General features: G+C 34.3%; 1 protein-coding gene across 1 annotated transcript in view; it reads right to left on the bottom strand.

Moving 5' to 3' along the window:
* Positions 1-20,898, bottom strand: part of CDH8 (cadherin 8, type 2) — a 150,421-nt gene that overhangs the window by 18,308 nt on the left and 111,215 nt on the right. The window contains exons 9-10 of the mRNA XM_010585159.1: positions 13,269-13,390; positions 6,361-6,478 (exon numbers count right to left, since the gene is read on the bottom strand). Of these exons, the coding sequence (XP_010583461.1) occupies positions 6,361-6,478; positions 13,269-13,390 (240 nt within the window). The remainder of the gene's footprint in view (positions 1-6,360; positions 6,479-13,268; positions 13,391-20,898) is intronic.

Raw genomic sequence — 20,898 nt, 5'->3', positions numbered from 1 at the left:
TTTAACTTCTATAACTTACAATTTATAACATAAGCAAAAAGAACTTGCTGAACAAAATCTGTCAACCACACTAAAAAGGAAATCTTTCAATAATTTAATATTAACCATTTCATTATTAACCATATCATTCATCAAAAAAAATCAATAACCTGAGGTTGTTCTGTTATCCTCAGTTTATAAAAATGTTGAACTTTGCTATTTAAACAGCTCCAGTTTTAATACCATGCTGAGAAAAAGATTGATAGTATGATATTTATAATATGTTTTTTCACACTATGAACAGTCCTGGAGAAATATAAAGTGTGCCTGTGGATGGCAGATTCTGGCACAGAAGTGCCAGATTACAGGTTAGTTTGTGTTTGCTGTTTTTTAATACATTGGAATAATTTATTTTAAACTCTACTGCTTTCACAATGAATGCACCTTGCTATGCAAGTATTCCCTGTGATTTCTGGTAACAAAACTATGTCTATTAAGAGACATGTTGATCAATGCTCTTTCCTGGATTATGCAGCATACTCTTTTAAAATTTTAGATGCAGTCTTCTAGATGTTATTCCATACCACTAATATTGACAGACATGGTAGAAAAATATATACTTTTAGGATGCAAGACACATCTCTGATCATGTCACTTAATTTTGCTTTTCAAGAAAACCACTAACAAGGATGTGATTTGGTATGTTTTAGAATTGTACTTTGAAAGTCTAATTACTGATATAGAAGAGAAATGAGGATGATAGTTAAACACATTAGAAGCACATAAGCATGTGCTTTGCCTCAGGAATTGCCATTGTGACACACCCTCTGGCATAGATGGCAGCTGGGCTGCAAAGTTTCCCAAGGCTCTTGAAAAATTGCATGAAACTGCAAAAATGTATGAGGATTTACTGCTCATATCCAAAGGACAACATGGGTGCTGTTATTCTAGATGTTCATTGTACATCCATCAAGAAATGATGGGTTTAATGATGTCCTTGCTAAGGCAATTTGTATCTGAGGTCAGTGGGTTAACTTTGAAATTGGGCAAACTGGAAGGAGGGCAATGAAATAACAGTGCCACCTCTTAGCTCTCTGAGGTATATATTTGGGAAGAAAAGTCAATCAAAAACACAGAAGGAGCTTTAGCTGGCAGCTGAGACAATGGCAGAGATACTTATCAAGAAATGCAAAAGGAAACCGATTCAGGGAAAGAAGCTCATTTTAACACATGAGAGTTACTCCTGTGGGAACAAAAGACTCACCCTCCAGGTATGCATTTGACAGATGCTGTTAAAAATACTTTCAGGAAAAAGATGTGGAAAAAATCTAGGTTTTATTACATTAAAAACACAGTGACACAGAAGTACTTTAAAAAATGAAGTAGAGCTGATCACTTGTTTTTATTATTCTTATTTGGGATATCTAAAAGAGAGGTTGCATGTAACTGTCTTCTCCATCTATTTCAAAATAGTTTAGAAATAATTGTTTATTAATGGTAAAGAGGTGATGAGAAATAGAAAATATTTTAAAATAAGATGTGCAATAGTGTACAAAGGCATGCAAGCCAGTTAGTGATTGAAGTGATTATACCAAGGTATTTCCTTTTAAATACATGACACATTGCCTATACTTTCAAGGCAGCACAATGAGGACATAAGTGACAGATTAAGCTTGCTAGATGGAAAGAACAAAAGAAATGGACATTTAAACATGAACATTCTTGGAGCTATTATAGGTATCATAGGTATAATAGACTAAGCACGGCTGAGAATAAATATTAAGTTCATTATAGAGAACCAACAGAACAGTTCATCACTGAAGTATATATAATGCTTCAATTTAAAAAGAAAAAAGCCCTCTTTACTATGCACTTACTAAAATCAGTTTGGCCCAAATTCAGAGCTCAAATCACCAGATGGACATTGAGTATTTTGTGGAGAGGGGAGACTGATTACTTATAAGGGTATTGGACTTCTGCAGGAATATGAACGCATGCCACAGAGATGGTTCTCTTAACCCAAAAATAAGGCCTGCCCATGTTCCAAGCAACCCTGTGATTGCTTCTACTACATAAGCCCTAGTAAGAGGTATGTAATATCACATTTATACAGTAGAGATGCACCATTTTGTCTGTCAGAAGAGTTACTGCATCCAAAGGCACTGTAGAACATTTGATTCAGGGTTTATACCATTAGGAAACAGAATTTGGCATAAGAAAAATGGAATAGCAATGGAAACATCTTTTGCAAAAAACTTTAAGTCTCTCTATGGCAAAGATGTATTTGATGGTTTTTGAAAGTAAAAATTGCATTGGCAGCATATCAAAATGTTTACATCTGTGAAAACACTTCTATCACAAAATTCTGTTCTCACTTGAACAACCTAAGGAAACCATAAGAGCATTAGGAATTCAATGCTGAAAACAGGTATTGCTGTGAGTGCATTGTTTGGGATGCAGGAGATGATCCATGTACTGGCATTAGATTTTAGGTAACACTTTGTGAAGACCACTCACCCGAAAGAAGACTGTCAACAAATGCTAATTCCATTTCTAGGGGTCTCATTTCAATTTACAAATGCCATGACAGTACAAAACTCTCATCAGTTGCCTAAATTCCTGTCAGTTTTTTGTCATTTATTATGATCCTACAGCTTTTTGGAAGGGTTAATTCCATTCAGCTAAGGAATCTACAACACATTGTGAGTGTATCAACACCTGCCTAAACATCAGGTATTTTCATCTAAAGTTTTAGTTTTTTTCTGGTTTGAAATTTGCCAGAAACACTACACAAAACTTATTTTCATTTTTCCCATTTCTACTCCTATGCAGAAACCCAGCACAAAGACATATGAAAATTGAGTGACCAGACAGTCAGTCTACATGAGTTTATCCAGTCAAGGATTTGTTATGTTGTGGAGTCACAGGTATAGTCACCAGGACTAATACAGAAAACTTTACATGATTTTCATGTTGCATTAACTTCTTATAGTTTTGTTACACAATTTTATTATTTCTCTTGTGAAGGGATAAAAGCTTATGCATCTGACAATCTAAATAATCAGTGTTTCTTGCATTACAGTTTGAGAGAGTAGGATTGCTTTACTTCAGATTATCAGTAGCTGCCCATTTAGCTAAGGCACAAAGCCTAAGAAAAACTACTCAGTAACAGACATTTGAGCTCAGAAAAGAACAGAAAGAACAGATCATGAGATACAAAAAAATAAAGATTTCTAAGAGATGATCTAAAGACATTCAGTGAGATCTATGATGATATTTAAGTTTACATTTTTACATTACTTACATCAGAAAGGCACTACAGCCTCTACAGTTTTGGGCATCTTGTCTACAGAAGGGATTGTAAATATGCAAATTTAACAGACCAAACGAATAAAGGATAGCACTATATCATTTCAAGGAACAGATTCTGCTATGATCACAGGATAATTTCTATAATACATAACATAACCTTAGGAGAAGCGGGTTTTTTTTTGTGGTTTCTGATGAAGATACACGGTTGTGTCACTCAGTTAAACATATTTGGCAATAACAATGTAGCCAATCATAGTATTTCTAGTATATTTGGGCAACACAGCTAATTACTGAAGTATCATATGAACTTGCCTTAGGGCAATCTGGAAAGTTTAAACAATAGAATTAGCCTGTAGGCAACAAACTAAATTAATTAATGGCTATGCTTATGTTGCATATAGCAAGAGAAAATTCCAAAATACATGCATCTTATATATTCTTCAGTATGAAGGACAGAACATCACAGCTTTCTTCCCATGGCAGATGCCAAACTACACTGTTTGCACACTAGTGCCACCAGATCAGATAATGTCCTTACTTTGTGAATTACAGAATTAATTGCTAAATGCCACAATGTTAACTAAAGCACAAAAGAAGAATCCCAGAGTAATATAATTTCACAAATGCTCTTTTGTTTATCTCTGCACTTGAGAGAACTTTGGAGAAAGGCAAGACATGAAAAATCATTTAAATAAAGAAAAAAATTACTAATTCTAGCAAATAAAAGATTGGGTTTCTATATTAGGTTTCCTGAGAAAATACAATTCATTTATAATATCCATAAGAGGATAGCATTTCTTCAGCAGCCATCAAGGCAGTCTCTTCTGCCATGAAGAATTTGGCAGGGCCACAAATACGGGAGGAAGTTGAGGCTTAGGTCACAGTCAGGAAGATGTCAAGGATTTTGCCCACCAGTAGGAGGAAATGTTTTTCTGTTCCAAGCCTAAGTGGATTGTGCACTGATCTGATACTCAGAAACACAATTCTCCAGAAATGAGAGTGGGGTTTGTTGTAGGCATTTTCTTACATTGCTTCTAGTAAACCACACCAAACTGGCTTTTGGACAGCCCAGACACTCATTAGTACAACTAAGGAGAAATTTGACTTGTGAGTTCAGCTTTTTTAGGAACACTGGAGTTTTTTCAACAAGAATAATCACTCATGCTTATCTAGCAGATATATGCAAGACAAAGTCATGGTCAAGTTCATTGTTTAAGTGGCATAACTAACTAAAGGCTTACTTAAGATTTATGATGTTTAAATGACATGAAACTTCACCTCAGCCAAATTATACCCTGATTTTGGCTTTGACAGGAATATTTAGTTCCTGTGGGAGATCATGTTCTAGCATCAACCATGGACTGCATCCCTGGCTGAGCAATCTTGATAGAAAAAGGTGGTACGCATAGTTGGAATTTTATTCTTGGATACTTAAAGATTGAATCAGAAAAGTCTCTTCAAGTGTATTTTTAATTTCAAGACATTTTGGTTGGTTGTTTTAAGAGGATTTACACATTTAACTGATTCAAATGCATTAAAAAACTGTGTAGAACTGAGTGGCAGTGTTGTAACAAAATTTGACTTATTTTTCTAACCCATGTTATAAAGAAAGGTTCCTCACTCCCACTCAGATCAGGAGTCATTTTGCCATTGGCTGTGACTAGGAGTAAGAGTGGGTCTTAAACGGGTAACAGATTGAAAGGACAAGGCTAATTAGTGATGTGAGCTAAGTTTTTAAACATTAAGATAAATGCTAAGACCTTTTTTACTTTGTCATGCTGTGCAAAGCAAACCACCTCACATTTAGGATGCTTAATTCAATTTGTGTTACACTACTGATGATTACGAAATGCATTTTGAAGAGGTTTGTTTTATCTTCTCCTGTAAGTGCAGAAAACATACAGAGACTTAGTTCCTACATGACAGTACAAATATAAGTAAAAACATGCTTAGTGAATGCTATGAGAAAAACATATCTAGTGAAAAGAAAAATTCAGGATATATTTAAGCAGATTTGAGAATTCAGACTTTTATAGTATCATTTAACAAAATGGTGCCATCATTATTCTTGTTTGGAACAGCTAGAATAAAAAATGAAAAACAGCATTTTCTCTTTATTTGACATTTCATGTATTACTTTTACACTCATACACACACACCTCACACATATATCTTCCTATCAGCAATGGACTAAATAGGGATTTTCTTCATTATCATTTCAAATAAGAGAAATAAGAGACTGAATTTGACTAAAATTCCTGAAAAAGTAGTGTTTTATTAAAAAAAAAAAAAAAAAAAAAAAGCCAAAAGGGAAAAGCTTTGCTGAATATTCAAGTAAGTACAAATACATAAAGCACTATTTACAGCATTCTTGTGATCATTCATAGCTCTTTCTCACATGACCTTCAAATATATCTGTGTGCCAAAGAAAAGGATCAGTGTAAATTTATTGCTCAGCGATATTAAATGGGTCTTTTTTTTCCATCACACATGAAATTCCACTTCTATGGTACTACAAAATGACATGATGCCCTTCCAGAAGTGCTCTAAAGCATAGTGACACAAAGTGCCCTTCTGGGCTTTGCTGACCTAGCAGATTTCTCTTTCTAGTAAAAGTGCCTAACTGAAATACTCTGGAACCTTTATACACACAACAAACAGGCTTAAAAGGTGTTTCCTTTGGGGGATTTAGCAGATACTTAATTTTATGCTCCCATCTATATCTAGTCAATGTAGGATCAACATTTATTTATCAACATAGCTTCAGATTTTCATCTTACAGCATATGTCTGGAATTTCAAATTAACAGAAATAAAACAGGCAGTAAATCCACGCTTTCATTTTATTTAAGCCAGTGAGCTGTCTTCTGGATCTAAATTCAGTATTCATTTTACTTTCTTCTTATCTACTGTAAAGATATTGGAAATAGCTTAAGAGATATAATGAAGGTACCATTAAACAGATTACCTACATTTGCCCAAGGGACAACCTGGTAAAGTAACTGGAAGTCAGCAAAGCAATTCAAAAATTCAGAACTTCAGATACACATTAGGTATGGTTTATATTTACCTTCATTTTTCTTGATGGTGAAATTTGGATTGTTGACCATTTCAGGAAGAAGACTGTACAGGAAATAATGCCCATTTTTAGGATCATCTTTGTCAACAGCACTGACAATCTGAATTACCTACAACAGAAAATGCTCTCATTAAGTATTCACACTCCCGATAAAAATACAGTATTGAAAAAAACATTCCATTCTATTGGACACATTCTCATTTGTCTACATGCCAGATTAAAAATGCTAATTTGTAATCTTGGAAGGTTTTTACAGACCTTAGACTCAAAGTCGGAGGAACAGGGACTACATCTGGCCCATTTAAACTGTTTCCAGAACAGGGAGGCAGAAAATAAGGAGAAACAGGTACATAAAAGAGGCCAGTAAAAACTGCTGCTGATTTAGGCAAGTAATAAATTATTATTCAGCAATAAAGAAGGAAAACTGTGTTTCAGAAACGCTCATGATGCCTATGGTAGCCTTTCATTCATATAGTCATGCTTCACACTGGACCGAAATGTATAATCTTTCTTTAATGCTTCTTCCTTTCCCCTACTGCCATTTTTTACTTCATTGAATAATTATTTTTTTTAAATTACCTTTTGGTGTGAAGCTTTATATGATAAATAATATAATCTGAAAAAAAAATATCTAAGTCTATATTTGGATTTTTTTCCTTAATTTTAATAAAACCTCAGTTATTCCTATACTAGGAACACAGGTTTGTTTTAAAATATCACTATTAACAAATGATTCCCAGAATAATGCAGGATATTAAGGTTAGAAGAGGAGAGAGAGTTTGGATAGGCTGAATAACTCTGAATAATTGAATAACTTTGTATGAAGCACCTCATATGATTTATATGACCAACTACAGTATCTGCAGTGTATTTACTTCCATTTACCTCTTTTATCTGCAACATTACTCAGAAAGATACTGCAGTTGATCATCTTCAAATCATACAAAGCTGCATAGGAATATGAAGGGAGGAAACATTATTTTAAAATAATCAGGAGTTTTTATTTTTTAATTTTTTTTTTTTTTAATATTTGGTGCAATTACTTTTGATTCCAAGTATTTTCCAGAGAAGTAGGAACAAAGACAACTATGGATCCAGATCCCGCACTCAGAGCTGAATTTCAGTGGTAGTTAGCTCATGCTAGATAACATTTATAAGAAATTTAATGAGAATTATTGACCTTTCCCATGTCCACTGAATTCAATAACATTTTTTGTCTTATGTAGTTATTTTTGTAATGCCTAAAGCAACTGACCAATAATTTCTTGGACAATTAAATTCAAATTAGGAATCACTACAAATTTCATTTTTAAAGAGTAGAGTAAAAAATGGGAACAAAGTTCTGATGCTGTCCAAATTCATAGACTTATACTTTAAATTTTCAAATCTTCACTAACAAAATGCTAATAACTAATATTTTATACTGGTTTTATCACAAGAGAAAGGACTATCAATCTATATATGTTACATGTATGATAATAGTCAATATTCCATTCTTTCTTCTATGTTCTTCAAGAGTCAAACAAAGAATAAAATCTTACTACATAACCACAAGGAGCAACATCAAAACATAAATATTTGAAATTATGTATGTAAAAAGATGTTTGAGCAGGTATTGATATAGGCATACATAATTTGTAAGACAACCTAGGAAGGAATTTGAGACAATTAATTCCTTGCCTAATCATATTCTGAATAGGTCAGATTTATTATCAAAAATCTACTGGAAAAAGTTTTAGGTTGTTTAAATACCACATAAATAGATTCTTTTTTTGGATAACTGCATCTGCCAAGGTGGAAATCTTGAATGATATGATTTCAAACACATGTATTAGAAGAGATGGACAAAAAAAGGCCTAACATAGCTTTTGCTTAAAAGAAGTAGGTCTCCAATTTAACAGCTGCATAATAGATCCTAGAGACCTATGCAGTGTGAAAAAATATAAACAGCTGAAAAAATAAAAGCAGATGTCGTCTGTCCCACTGCAGAGATGGACCCATTTAGAGATGTGGAACATTTTCAGCTATCCCTTTGCAGAGGTGTAAGGTACTAAACTATCCACGTGCATCGGGCCCAGGGCTGGACTAGGTACTAGTAATTTTGCATCATGGTAAGTGCAATTTAGTATGGAATCCTGAACAAGTACCTTTAGACAAGTATATTTTATGATTGTTCCACTTTTCAAACACTGCTAGAATGGGAAAGCAATAGGGAAAAAGGATAATGGCACAGTGAAGTCTGGAAGGTCAACTGCACATAATAGATGCAGTTTATCAGATGGTTATGCAATTTTATCTCTACTGGCTACATAACCGTTAATTCTTTCCAGCATTATGTAAGAGTTGACTGTAAAAATTCACTTTCACTGTCTCCAGGTTTTCAGTTAATATACCTGAAAGCCAGTAGCCAAGAGCATTAGTAACATGGGTTTTCAGTTCACAGAAATTTTATGAAATAAGCTAAGAATATCATCTAGATTGGAAATTTTCAAGAAATAGAAACTGGGCGTATTCTTCTCCCTTCCTCCTCCCCCTTGCCCCAAGAACTACAGATACCTCTTAATGTCCTACAGAATTCTTTCTTACATTTCAGTTCTTGCCATCCATTCCCTTCATTGTTTACCAAATCATTCTTTCTCTGAAAATGCACCGAAAATTATATGCAAAAGACAGGCTTAGTGGAATACTGCATTTGTTGTGTTACATGCACACATCAAGGAATTAAGAGTTAGTGTTCCCATGGCAACCTTATTTCTTTGTGCGTTTGCATTAAAATAAGCTCTTAAAAAAAAAAAAAAGCATAACATATATACAGTGATACAAAGCTGCTGTATCTTTTACTCCATAGGGGTGAGAAAAGTCCAGTAATTCTCATTACCACATTTTTATTAGTATGCTGATAAGCATGCTTATTGCTCAGTGTTGTATGTTCATGTAATGTAACACTATTGAAGTAATTGTCCAACTCTTAATTTGTGGTTCATAACATGGTAGAGAATCTTCAAAGGGCTGACCTGCTTTACCTATCACTAGAGATGTTTTTTCTTTCCTAGTAATAACATGCATAACAAAGGTGTTTCATATAACAAAATTGGTCAATACTACTAATAAAGAAGACAAGAACTGATTTTTTTTCACTATGTATCCATAAGCATGACAGTGAAAGTTAATAACCCTTTGGCTGTTCAATCTTGAAATTTCTGAAATTCTGCCATGTAAAATTTCAACTTTGTTGTATTAAAAACTCAAGCATATATTTGATTCTGTACATACACTTAGTAAATCAGCATATTTTGCTTAACAGGCAGCTCTGGATTGAAATTAATAGTTAAAGGCTCCTCTAGGACAACTTGGCATTATAATCTACAGGTTTGTATTGCATTTCTACAAAGCCACATATGCCTGAAATAATATTTATAAAAGATTACCAGTATAATCATAATGAATTATGTAGAAGGTTAATAGCAAAACAAAGTTCTTATCAATGTATCATAACTATCTATGTGTGCTTTTAATACACGATACTGTTTAAAAGTCTTACCCTGCAATGCAACTTGCTAACCTTAGAACGGTTCCTTGTCATTAGTAAACTGTTCCCTACTTTTATTAAAACTGTTCTTCCAACTCTGAAAAAACTTTTGCAGTCACATCAGTGTTCATGGTTATTTTTGAATTACTTTGCAGACTCATAATACTATAAGCAGTAGTCTCATCACAGTACAATTTTAACTTTGCCTTTTCAGCTAGAGCCAGCCCTTTACTGCTAGAACCTGCATTTTGCCATTTGAATGAGCTTTGACTCTTCAGAGAGACAAAGATCTATCTGAAGATTTCTTCCATTAGAAAAAGCCAATTCTATTAGGAGAAGTGAATAAAATAGAGACAAATTGCAAGAGACTGAAGGAATATTGTATTCAGTTTTATATTGCTCTAGTTTGAACACTGGCTTGAGCACTGATACATCATTGTCTGCACTACTGAAGTGTTAAAAATTTTGTAGCTTTGTTTTGAGCAAACAGCACTTCACTGGAAAAGTCCAGGTATGGACTGGGGAACAGTGAGTGAGGCACTTTTCTTATGCAAAAATACAGATGTTCTGATCTAGGAGTATAGGAAAATAACTTAGCTGTGCTGGAGAACAATTGACTGTACAGCTATAGCCAGCAAACCCATGAACGTTCTAGCTTTAGTAAGTGGAATTATGCAAAAAAAGGAATAATAGGGAAAGGCACGAGCTGGTTTATGGTTAGCTTAGAGGTACCGTAACAGTACGTTCCAATATTTTTTTTTTTTCCTCAAACTGACAAAAAACATTTCTGGCAACTTTCTGTTGTCTGTAAAAATGTGCAAGGAGCACATAAATATGTGCATGGACAAATATATTTCCTCCTCCTCTCTCTTTCTTCTCCTACTAGCTGTAGTACCTCTATGGCTAGACGTAGGTTAAGGCAAAGAAAATGCATCTGGCAATGTTATACATCAACAGTTTTTAATACATTTTGTCACATCACCAGCAGCTGTACTTGCCACTTGCAATTATATCAGAACCCAAAATAGAACACTTAGAAAGTGAACTGGAATAGACGGTTCAATATATTTAAAAGCTGCAAATAAGGTTTCATAAAAGGTTCAAATGTAATCTCCTTTATGGTAATTCAAATTTGATTTAAACTTAGATTTAAGTTGAACTGCAAATGTAAATAGATTGGAACACCATAACACAATTGAGCTTTTCCTGCAAATGTAACATTCAAGTTTAAACTTTGGAGAACTATCTATCCAAATTAGGATTTTGCTACAATGTAAAAGAGTAGTGTCTTTCTCATACTAGCTATTTCATAGCTGAGACATATTTATTTGTTTGAATTCTACATCTTGCCTGATTAACATGATTTCTTCCAAATTTTGAATATGGAATAGTAAGCATAAGAAAAATCAGTCAGGGAGTGTAGATACTAAAACCTTTACAGGAACAGATAATTTTTGAATGATGACTTAAATTTAGAACCTAAGCTGGGTGACTATTCTGGACTGGTTACTGTTCCAATAATGTTATTTGTTTAAAACACAGAATAAATTGCAGGATCAGTGCCACCTCATCCATGCTGGCAGCCAAATATTTAATAACCATCTGTAAAGTTCACAGAAGGATTCATGCTCAAGAGTGACATCTGCCATCAGATCAAGAGTGTAAGAGGTGATGGTAAGATGAAGAATATCATGGTTTAATGAAAGTTTTTCGTAAGTGCTTAAACAAAAGCCTCTTTTACTAGCTGACTCTTAATAATCTCATTTACTGTTTTATTCCAAAATGAAATGCAAACACTTTTCACCATCTCTTAAAACACCTGAAATTTGATAGCAATACCTACATAAATATATTCAGAAAACACTGCAACATAGCTTTCTGATTTCAGGGAAGCTTACTGAGCCCTGGATAAAGGTGTACTCATTAGAATTTAATATATCCTAGAAAAAGCAACTACTCAGCATCTGAAATCCACCCTAAGCTAAACAGAAATCCACTCTGAGCTAGAAGAACTTAAATACCAACAGTAACATAACTGTCTGCCCATAAGGGCACATTTCAATAATCTGCTTTTCAGTGGATAGTGAGAATTCTTATTTCTTAAATGACACATTTTTCACACCTTTTTAATAAACAAAAAGGGGTGCTAGAAGTCAAATCGTCTTCTGTAACAATCCAGTCTTGGCAGAGGTAGGTTGTCATACACTACTCTATAGGTTGTCATTTTATACTACTAAAGGAAAAAATTTCTAACTCTATTGTCAGGTAACCTTCTTTAGAGAACAGTGAATTTAATGCCTAACACCCACATGAGACACAGGAATAGTTGGATTAACAAGACTAGTGTCATGCTGTCAGCTGCTGTTTATTTAAATAAAATGTCACAATCTAGAAATAAATTAGAAAGTTTAAAAACAGTGAATTGTAACATACAGTGTTTCTCAAGCTGGACAAAAGTTAAATCTCATTTACACCGCATTACTTTCTAAAAGTCTGTACATTTTCTTGAATCTTTATCTTGTCATTTATGTGGCATATGAGATATTCCCTATTTCTGTATTTTTGTCCTTCAAAATGTATGCCTTTTAAGAAATCTGTTTCATTTTCTTTGAAAAAGGCTACACAGGTTAAATCTTACTTCTGATATCTTGCTGTGTTTATTTCACCTTGTAGAGTGTTCTGTAAATTCCTTTGCCAACCCTTTTATTTCATTAAATCAAGAAATAAATAACCTGTTAAGTCTTTTTTTTTTTTTTTGTGAAATATACTGAAATCTTGAACTCCACTTCTCCAACACCCCATCCCTCTTTAGATATTTTAAATACAGTTACAATTTACTTGACTTTCCATCAAGTTCTGGTTTGCTTTCTTTTTTTTCCCCAATTGCCATAGAAAAGTGAGTAAGAACTAAATAGATAGAGTTTATAACTGAGATACAGGTAAGGGGAAATGGTTGTATTGTTTCAAGTGTTTCTTCTAAATTATACCTGGGCCCGGCTGTAATATAGTTCAATAACTGAACTGGAATTCAGGTTGGATTATACTTTTACCTATTAACACACATGAGCCTATGACATGATGAGCTCCACCAGAGTGGAAACGGTGGCAGCTTAAAGACACTCAGCATTTTTTCTAGATATTGTCCTAAGACTCTTACCTTTAATTTAAAACCTTATACTTTAAAAAATTTGTATGTCCATATAGAGAGAGATGTACCACAGAATACAATCATAGGTTTATCTTAAATGAATGAGTTGTTAGCATGAACACATAGGCACATATTTTGGGAATAAAGATAAGATGACAGGGAGAAACTGCACCCCATTCTCACACACCAAAGTACACAATGTAAAAACATGGAGATACTTACTTGTCCAGGCTTGCCATTCTCACATAAAAAGGCTTCATGCTCTGATGCAAACTCAGGAGCGTTGTCATTTACATCAAGAACTTTGATAGCAACAGGCACCCGGGACACTTGACTGTGGTTCCCTAAGAAAAGAAATTCAAAGCATAAGAGGTAGGCATATTTAATTTGTGAATGATGCATAAATGCTTACATAGTAACCATGCTCTTCCTGTCTTCTGTCCTTGCTTAATTAGGTTGTCTTATCTGTAATGGATCATAGAGTTGGAGCATGAGATAAAGAAGGATGGCCAGTATTTTATGGTTGAAAAGAATAAATAGATCCCTATTGCAAACAGCATTTGTTGGAGATTAGCTCAATGAAGACCTTTCTTGGACTAAATTGGTAAGATTTTTCTTTGATGAAGTTTGTATTGTTTTATTGATAAAGTCCATTACACATGGAAAAGGGAAGGCTGTAAACAACATAGATTTATTTCTTTGTTTATCTTTGGCAGAACACAGAGCATTTTACTCTATTAGTTGTTCTGACTGCACATCTATTATTTCTTCATTACAAATACAATTAATGTGGAGACCCACATTGTGAGAAAGATAGATGGCAGGTAGACATAGGCAAAACTAGATAGTCCTCTGGACTATTAAAGCACTTTGATTCATCTGCCACTGACCAAAAATATGACCTGGGAACTTCTTTCTTCACCGAAATAAAGCCTCATTATTTACAATATAGAGCTATTTGGCATAAAAGTGTTTATCACTGTAAAGAGTAGAATAACCTCGTTAAGCTGTAAGGAAAGAAAAGCTAAACCAACAGTTTGCATTCTACTTTGAATAGATTTCACAGTCAGTTTCTAGTGTCTTTTCTTCAATTCAGTACAGCTAATTTATTTTAAGAGACTATTTATAAATATTTCAGATTATTTTTCCCCAAAGAGCAAAAACATGAATTCAGTTTAAACTGAGGTGACCAGCTGATCTGAAGAGTTTAAAAAAACCTGTTCTATAACACATGCATACCTCTACAAGTAAATTAATACTAGTTTCAAAATCCATCTATTAGTGAGTATTGTTTTATGACCACAGTATTTTATCTTGTTTATATCATCAACAATTTGAAGAAATGCACACTGTGTGAATTAAACTCTGGGTCTGACTTGTAACTGAACTATGTGCTTTTGCCTAAATCATTACTGCAGGCAAGAAAGCTGCTACCATAAGTCTGGGTATCAACTTACTCACAGTTGTTGTGACAGCTTAGCAGCTGTCCAAAGCTGTCATCAGTCCATGTGGGTTCTGTTCTCTGGCAATACAGAACTGGCTTAGGGGAAGGCAGGACAGAAGTTCATAATAAATGTCTACAAAGCAGAATTACATCAGGCTCCACCAGTGGGCAGGGAGCAACTGGTGGCAGCCCTACAAGTGGTAGAAATGATTAAAGGAAGAATCACTATATATACTGTATTTTTTGTGGTTTCCATCAAAGTTAATTGTGTTGTGACCTAATCAAACCCTACCTCTTGTATCCTTTTTTTTTTTCCTTGCATGATAAAGACAACCACAATTTTTGAAGCTGCACCTAGAAATCTAAATGTGTAAATTTCCATTGCTCTACTAACATTACTTTGAAATAGCATAAAAATAACTATTTCAAAAGACACAAAACCAGGCTACCACCGAATGTACTAGTGCTATAAACAAAGGCTTTATGTTTGCTGTATAGCCTGAAATACTTCCCATCTGAAGGAGTCAAAAGTTTTAGTTCGAAAAGAAACATGTTACAGAAGAAAAAGAAATCCCCACCAAAATATTGTAAAAGTAATATTTACATCCATTTTGCATCTATTATCTTACTTATTAACAGGTGAGGTGAATACTTATGCCATGAAATAATAATGTATTAGAAATCAAATAAAAGTTAATATGCAAATCATGTATCCCAAACATTTTAAACACATTTTTTATCTTAACTTGATAGAAATACAGACAATGAATCTTGAGCTTATCAGAATTCTCAGCACTAGTGTCATATTTAAACACTAAAGATTTACTTTTATCTAAATTAATGAAATGATGGCAGTTCAAATTTTAAAGACATTACAGAGAAATGTAATTAATTAGATAAGCTTCTAAAGAAATTATTCATGTCCCTTGTGACTGCCCCCAAAATGTTTGTCTTTCATCAGAAATACAAACATTAAATTTAAAGATATTATAATTAGAAACTTGATGAGAATTCATTTAAAAAATTAATTTACTAAACACAAGAGAGACCCAACTGGTTTGGAAATCTCCAAACAAGGGGATATCCACCGCCTGTTAGGGTTCTTGTGACTATGGTGGAATTTATTGTTGAGAAAGAGAGGGAGAGAGACGGAGAGGGAATTTTATCTACTGCTTCTACTGCCCACCACACTGAATACATTGCATTATTTTGTCATTGCAAACTTTCAATGAAATTTCACTTTGTGCTAAGTGTTTTCCCTGTAAATATAGATCACCCTAAGCATACCTATTCAAACAAATTAATGAATTCTCATTAAGTAAATCCAGATTTCACTCATGGATGAAACACTGTTAAGATAAAAGAGATTAATCTGTCCATTTTCATACTTTTAATATCTGCAAACTTCTCAGTGGTAAAACATACGCAGAGGATGTCCCTCTCAAGTTTAAATCCATCTCTGTTAGGAATGCCCAATATCCTTGAACTAAAAGTAGAAAGTGATTAAGTGGATCCACTCTGACCCACAGAGTGCACAAACTGTTATGTTTGCATGGGCAACTGTCCTCCATACGGTTGGCCTTCATACTGATTAGTATTCAATGTTTAGAACTTTTCCTCATTTGTAAGAATGGAGAGTCAGTTCTTTCTAAACTAGTGACAAAACTGAGTTTTAATTACTGGGGGGGGGGGCGGGGGGGGGGTTGCTTTTTTTTTTTTAGCCAGTGAATCACCCAGTCAATAGAATTAAGGGAGACTGAGTCTTTTTGCTTCTACCAGATAGATAGTAAGACAGATTGCTTCAGTTCCAATCAATTATTCTATGCAAAATCATAAAAGAGTGTAAACTTAGAGACTCTCTCTCTAAGGAACTAACCACATTTGTAAAAGCTTCATCACCTGTATTTATTGTGATGTACAGCTTAAAAAGACCTACCTTGAATCTTGCAATACAAGTATATAATTAGGACTGTCATTTGAGAAGCAATGGCTTGGTTTGAAAATTTAGTACACTGAGGTGCAAGATTAAAAAATATTGAGAAAATTTCCACTAGTCTAGTTTACCAAAACTCTTTTCAGATTAAGGCTGCACAGAAGGACTTAGTTTTTAATTTCAAATACATTCAGTTGGTCATCTGTGGACACCGCTGCCACAGCACAGCATGTAGCTATAAGAAACACATATGCAAATTGTGTACATAATTTCCTAGAAGTACAGCTCTTTTATGTCTCTGCTGAAGTCTCAATTATAGCCCACAGTTCTAAGATCCAGTAGCCTGCTGTAGATGAGCACAGCACACACACAAACAAAGGAACATCTAGACAGGTATAAGGAAAGGATGACTCTGTAAAAATAACTAGTGGAACTTACTAGTGAAAAAGAATAAATTTCCAAAAATAATGGAAAGTCCAGATGAGTTTAGAAATGCATATTGAAAGGTTTACAAGAATTATAAGGACCTAAAAAGCTCTTCTGCTTTTCTCCCCAGTTCTCAAGATTCTATTGGAACATTAAATGCTTGAAATATACACCTTGCTGGTACTCATCTTTGAGTAACATACCCATTGTTACTTACTCAGGATTAAAAAAGGCTGCAGAGTTTGATACAAAAATGAAGAGGTAGATGAGATAATCAAAGTCAAATTTCAAAAATCCCATTATCAAGACATTGAGTGTCTCCATACCTGAACTTCTGGAGGCTACAGACCAATGCTAGTTCTTATTGTGATCAACACATTTCTTCCTTCCCGGAAAAACCCTACATATACAAGATGTGTGTGTATCATTGGAATAGATTGTAATGCAAAGCACTAAGCACTGTTAACATTGTTACTGCATGCAGCAAGTAATACCAGGAGTAACTAAGCTTATAAATCAAACTTTTGGTCTTGTGCCATAACTAACAGAACATAATGCAGCTATTCAACAGCCATAAACACTGTCTTTCCTTGACAGATACACATACAAGTGGTCTTAAGGAGCAGTGGTCTTTAAGAAAGAGAATTATTGGCTGCACTAAATGAAGTTCATCATTTGTTTAACCCAAAGAAATCCAGTTAAATCCAGATTTCCTTCATTTAATTAAATTAGCCAAAATCACTTCAAGATTCGCTTTAAAAAGTCATAAGCTGCCTTGCATTTTAACTAAAATTAAGTACCTGAATAGAAAGTAGACTCCTAGAAAATAACACATCTTTTATTACTATTATCATCACCACATGGCTTGGAAATGGCTATTTCATGCTTCTCTGATTCAGTGAAATTTCTACTATAATAATATTTTAAAATTAGAAGTAGAGGAAATCCTAGTTCTAACAGAGAAATCAAAAAAAAAAATCTGAATCACTGACTTAATAAAAACAACAGCACTTGTTTTACATCCCTTATATTTCAAACTTATTAAGTTGTATTTTAACAGATCCATTCCCCATGACTCTATTAAGGTTTTATCTGATGACTTTACTAAGATAATGTACATGCAGGACAAGTTTATTTCTCCTGTTAGGGTTTATGTTGTTGTTTTCTTTGTGCAATCCTTTACCTATCTAACACCACAGCTTATAACAATTTTTGCCATATAAAACTGACAAATCTAACTTCAAGAATCCTAAGAAACAGAGATACTGTTGTGAAACTGAAATTTTATTTATGTTGAAGTTTAACTACAGAAATCTCCTACTAGTGCAAATACTGTGTTCAGTTGTCTGAAGTGTTGTGTAATGATCTGATTCATGACAGACTGATTGCCTGAAATTGTCAGGAAAAGACATCAGTAATTGGCAATGTTTCTGTTAAAAATAACAGAACATAAGCTATTTCTGAATTAGGATAAAATTCAAGCAACCAAACAGGATTGGTCATCATGAAGATTTAGTTCCCCCCTGAAATTCTTGTATTTTAAAGGATGAGAAAATACTAAGAGTTGTGGTATATCTATAAAATAATAGAAGCATATCAGTGCATAGCAGAAATGCTTCTGTACAAGTTGCTAAAACAAGAAACAAACACTGCTTCAAAATTAATGTTCCATTTATATTTATTTCAGCACACTGGAACATATTAGAGGAGTACAGATTGTGGCGAGTCTCTGCATGTACATGTGTGTAGGAGGGAGGCAGAAAGAAAAAGATGTGAAACATATTTCTCTGGTTTGTTCCTCAAGTCATTCTTTGGGAGAAAAATAATAATGGAGTTGAAAAGTTTTGTCTCCTTTCAGTAGATCGCTCGGTTCATTTTATTATGGTCTCCAGAAGAAAGATGAACAAGTCAAGAGCAAAGCTATGTTACGTTCTATTTTTATTTCCTCACTGATAGACTGTCACAAGTTTAACCAAGGACTTGCTCAACATCTTCCACCTCCTTCATTTTTGTCCACTTTTCTACCTCTCATTGCCATGAAAAAGATGTCAGACTCCTGCAAAATGCATGCTTCCACAGGCATGGACAAATGCAGAAGAACCATACATACCTGCTAACCAGGTGAAGTGTGAGGAGTGTATTTTGTCTGTGTATCCTGGAAAGGAGGACAAGGAGGAGGGGAAACTGAGGACAGACTACATTTTCAAGTCCTTGACTTCAAAGCTGAATTTGTAGTTAAGAGGTTTCCAAAGTTCAGCAACTCCATCTGTAAAGAGGTGACTAAGGCCACACACCTAGCTTTAGTCAATATATGGGATGAAAGGACAGATTATACTTTCAGGTTGCTAAACATACCAAAAGAAAAAAGAAAGTAAAATTTCTGTGACAGATGCACAAGCCATGCCAGAAATCATTAATTAAATAAAACCATATTCTTCAGGCCCTGTTCAGACAGAGTTTTCACTCACTTTCATTTTCTGTGGGGTTTTCTTTTTCTTTCATTAGTGCATATGAGACAAAAATTGTTTAATATAGCCCAGAACGGATATGAATTTTGAATCAATTACCTAAAATTTGCAGAAAAATGAAACATGCCTGCATAAAGACCAAATGGACCTTTTTTTTTAAATAACAAAGTCATTTAGGTTGGAAAAGATCCTTAAGATCATTAAGTGCAACCAAATCAGAGACAATTAGTGACACTCCACCTAACCCTGCACTGAGTTCTTTGCTTACCATTGCAGTAGCGAAGTAATGTAAACAGACTTTGTTGGTATGCACTTTTCCCTTTCACTTCAGTGCCTGATTCAGCTCCTACTGAAGTTAGTCAGACCTCTTCTATTCTAGAAGTTTAGTCTAGTCCTTGTCCTTAATATTACACTATCTATTTCCTATGTTGAAATTAATTTAAAATTTAAAATATAAATATAATTTAAATTAAAACAGGGACTTAAACTGGGTACTTTGTTAACTTCAAAGTATCAACACTGATTTATAAAACTTGATAATCAAACTATATTTTTAAAAAGTTAGTATCTTCTTTTCATACAGATACAATACATATTGATGGAATCAGCCCTCATTTTGCTTATCTGAGGGCAGGCTAGAATTTGACATTCAAATACCACCTCTTTGTTACTTTTCATACCATTAAGCTGTACAGTTATTCAGCAGCCTAACAAATAGTTACTGTGTAATTACCTCTGATCCTCTGTGAATTGAAAGATCCATTTGCTAAACTGGGAAATGCTTGCAATTTTTTGCAGAAGTATCATATTTTATTTGGTGTATATGCATGATATCATCTTGTCTGAATGCACAGATAGATCAAAAGGGCTTGGAAAGGCAAAACTAGATTGGAAAAGCAAAACAACTGCTCAAATGTAGTTTACAGCTGAGAAGAGGGTTTCTTCTGCCATAACCCTGGTTATAACAGAAAATCAAAAGACACTGTTCTGTTTAGATTTAGCCATGCACAATAAGAGAGGAAAAGTTATCCGCCACTGCAGTGTGATTGAGAACCAGGGGCCACGGTGAGTGAGCTGTAATTTTGTCCTTGAGGGAGCAGAGGATGCTGAAACTAATTCATATCCACCTTAGAGCTGGAGGGGAATGGGAAGCACAGGCAGCCCCCACCCCTTCTGCCACCCTCCCAAAAACCAAACAACCCAGAAACTCAAGGGTTCCTGGCTATTATAAATCACTTTGAATGGCAGTCTCCCTTTAATCACAATGTTTGTGTTTTGAAAAATCTATCTTAGTGTCACCACTTCCTATTCATCTTCATGGATGCCAAAAAGAAAATGCTAGAAGGTACAGTAGATACTAGATGTACTAGGTAACACATGAGTGCTCATTACACATAACCTACATACTGCAGAAGAGAGTGATCAGACTTCATGAGCTATGCACTAGGAGAGAGAAGGGGGGATATTAAACAAGGGGGAACAAAGGGATGGGCTGAGGCTTGAAAAGAGTTAGAAGGGGCATCCTAATCAGAAACTGTAGCACCTTTTCAATATTTGAGTAGCAATTACAGGTACTTGTCT

Source organism: Haliaeetus leucocephalus, unplaced genomic scaffold (genome assembly GCF_000737465.1).
Source record: "Haliaeetus leucocephalus isolate CR32 unplaced genomic scaffold, Haliaeetus_leucocephalus-4.0 Scaffold92, whole genome shotgun sequence".
NCBI lineage: Eukaryota > Metazoa > Chordata > Aves > Accipitriformes > Accipitridae > Haliaeetus > Haliaeetus leucocephalus.
This window is presented reverse-complemented; position numbering and strand designations above follow the sequence as displayed.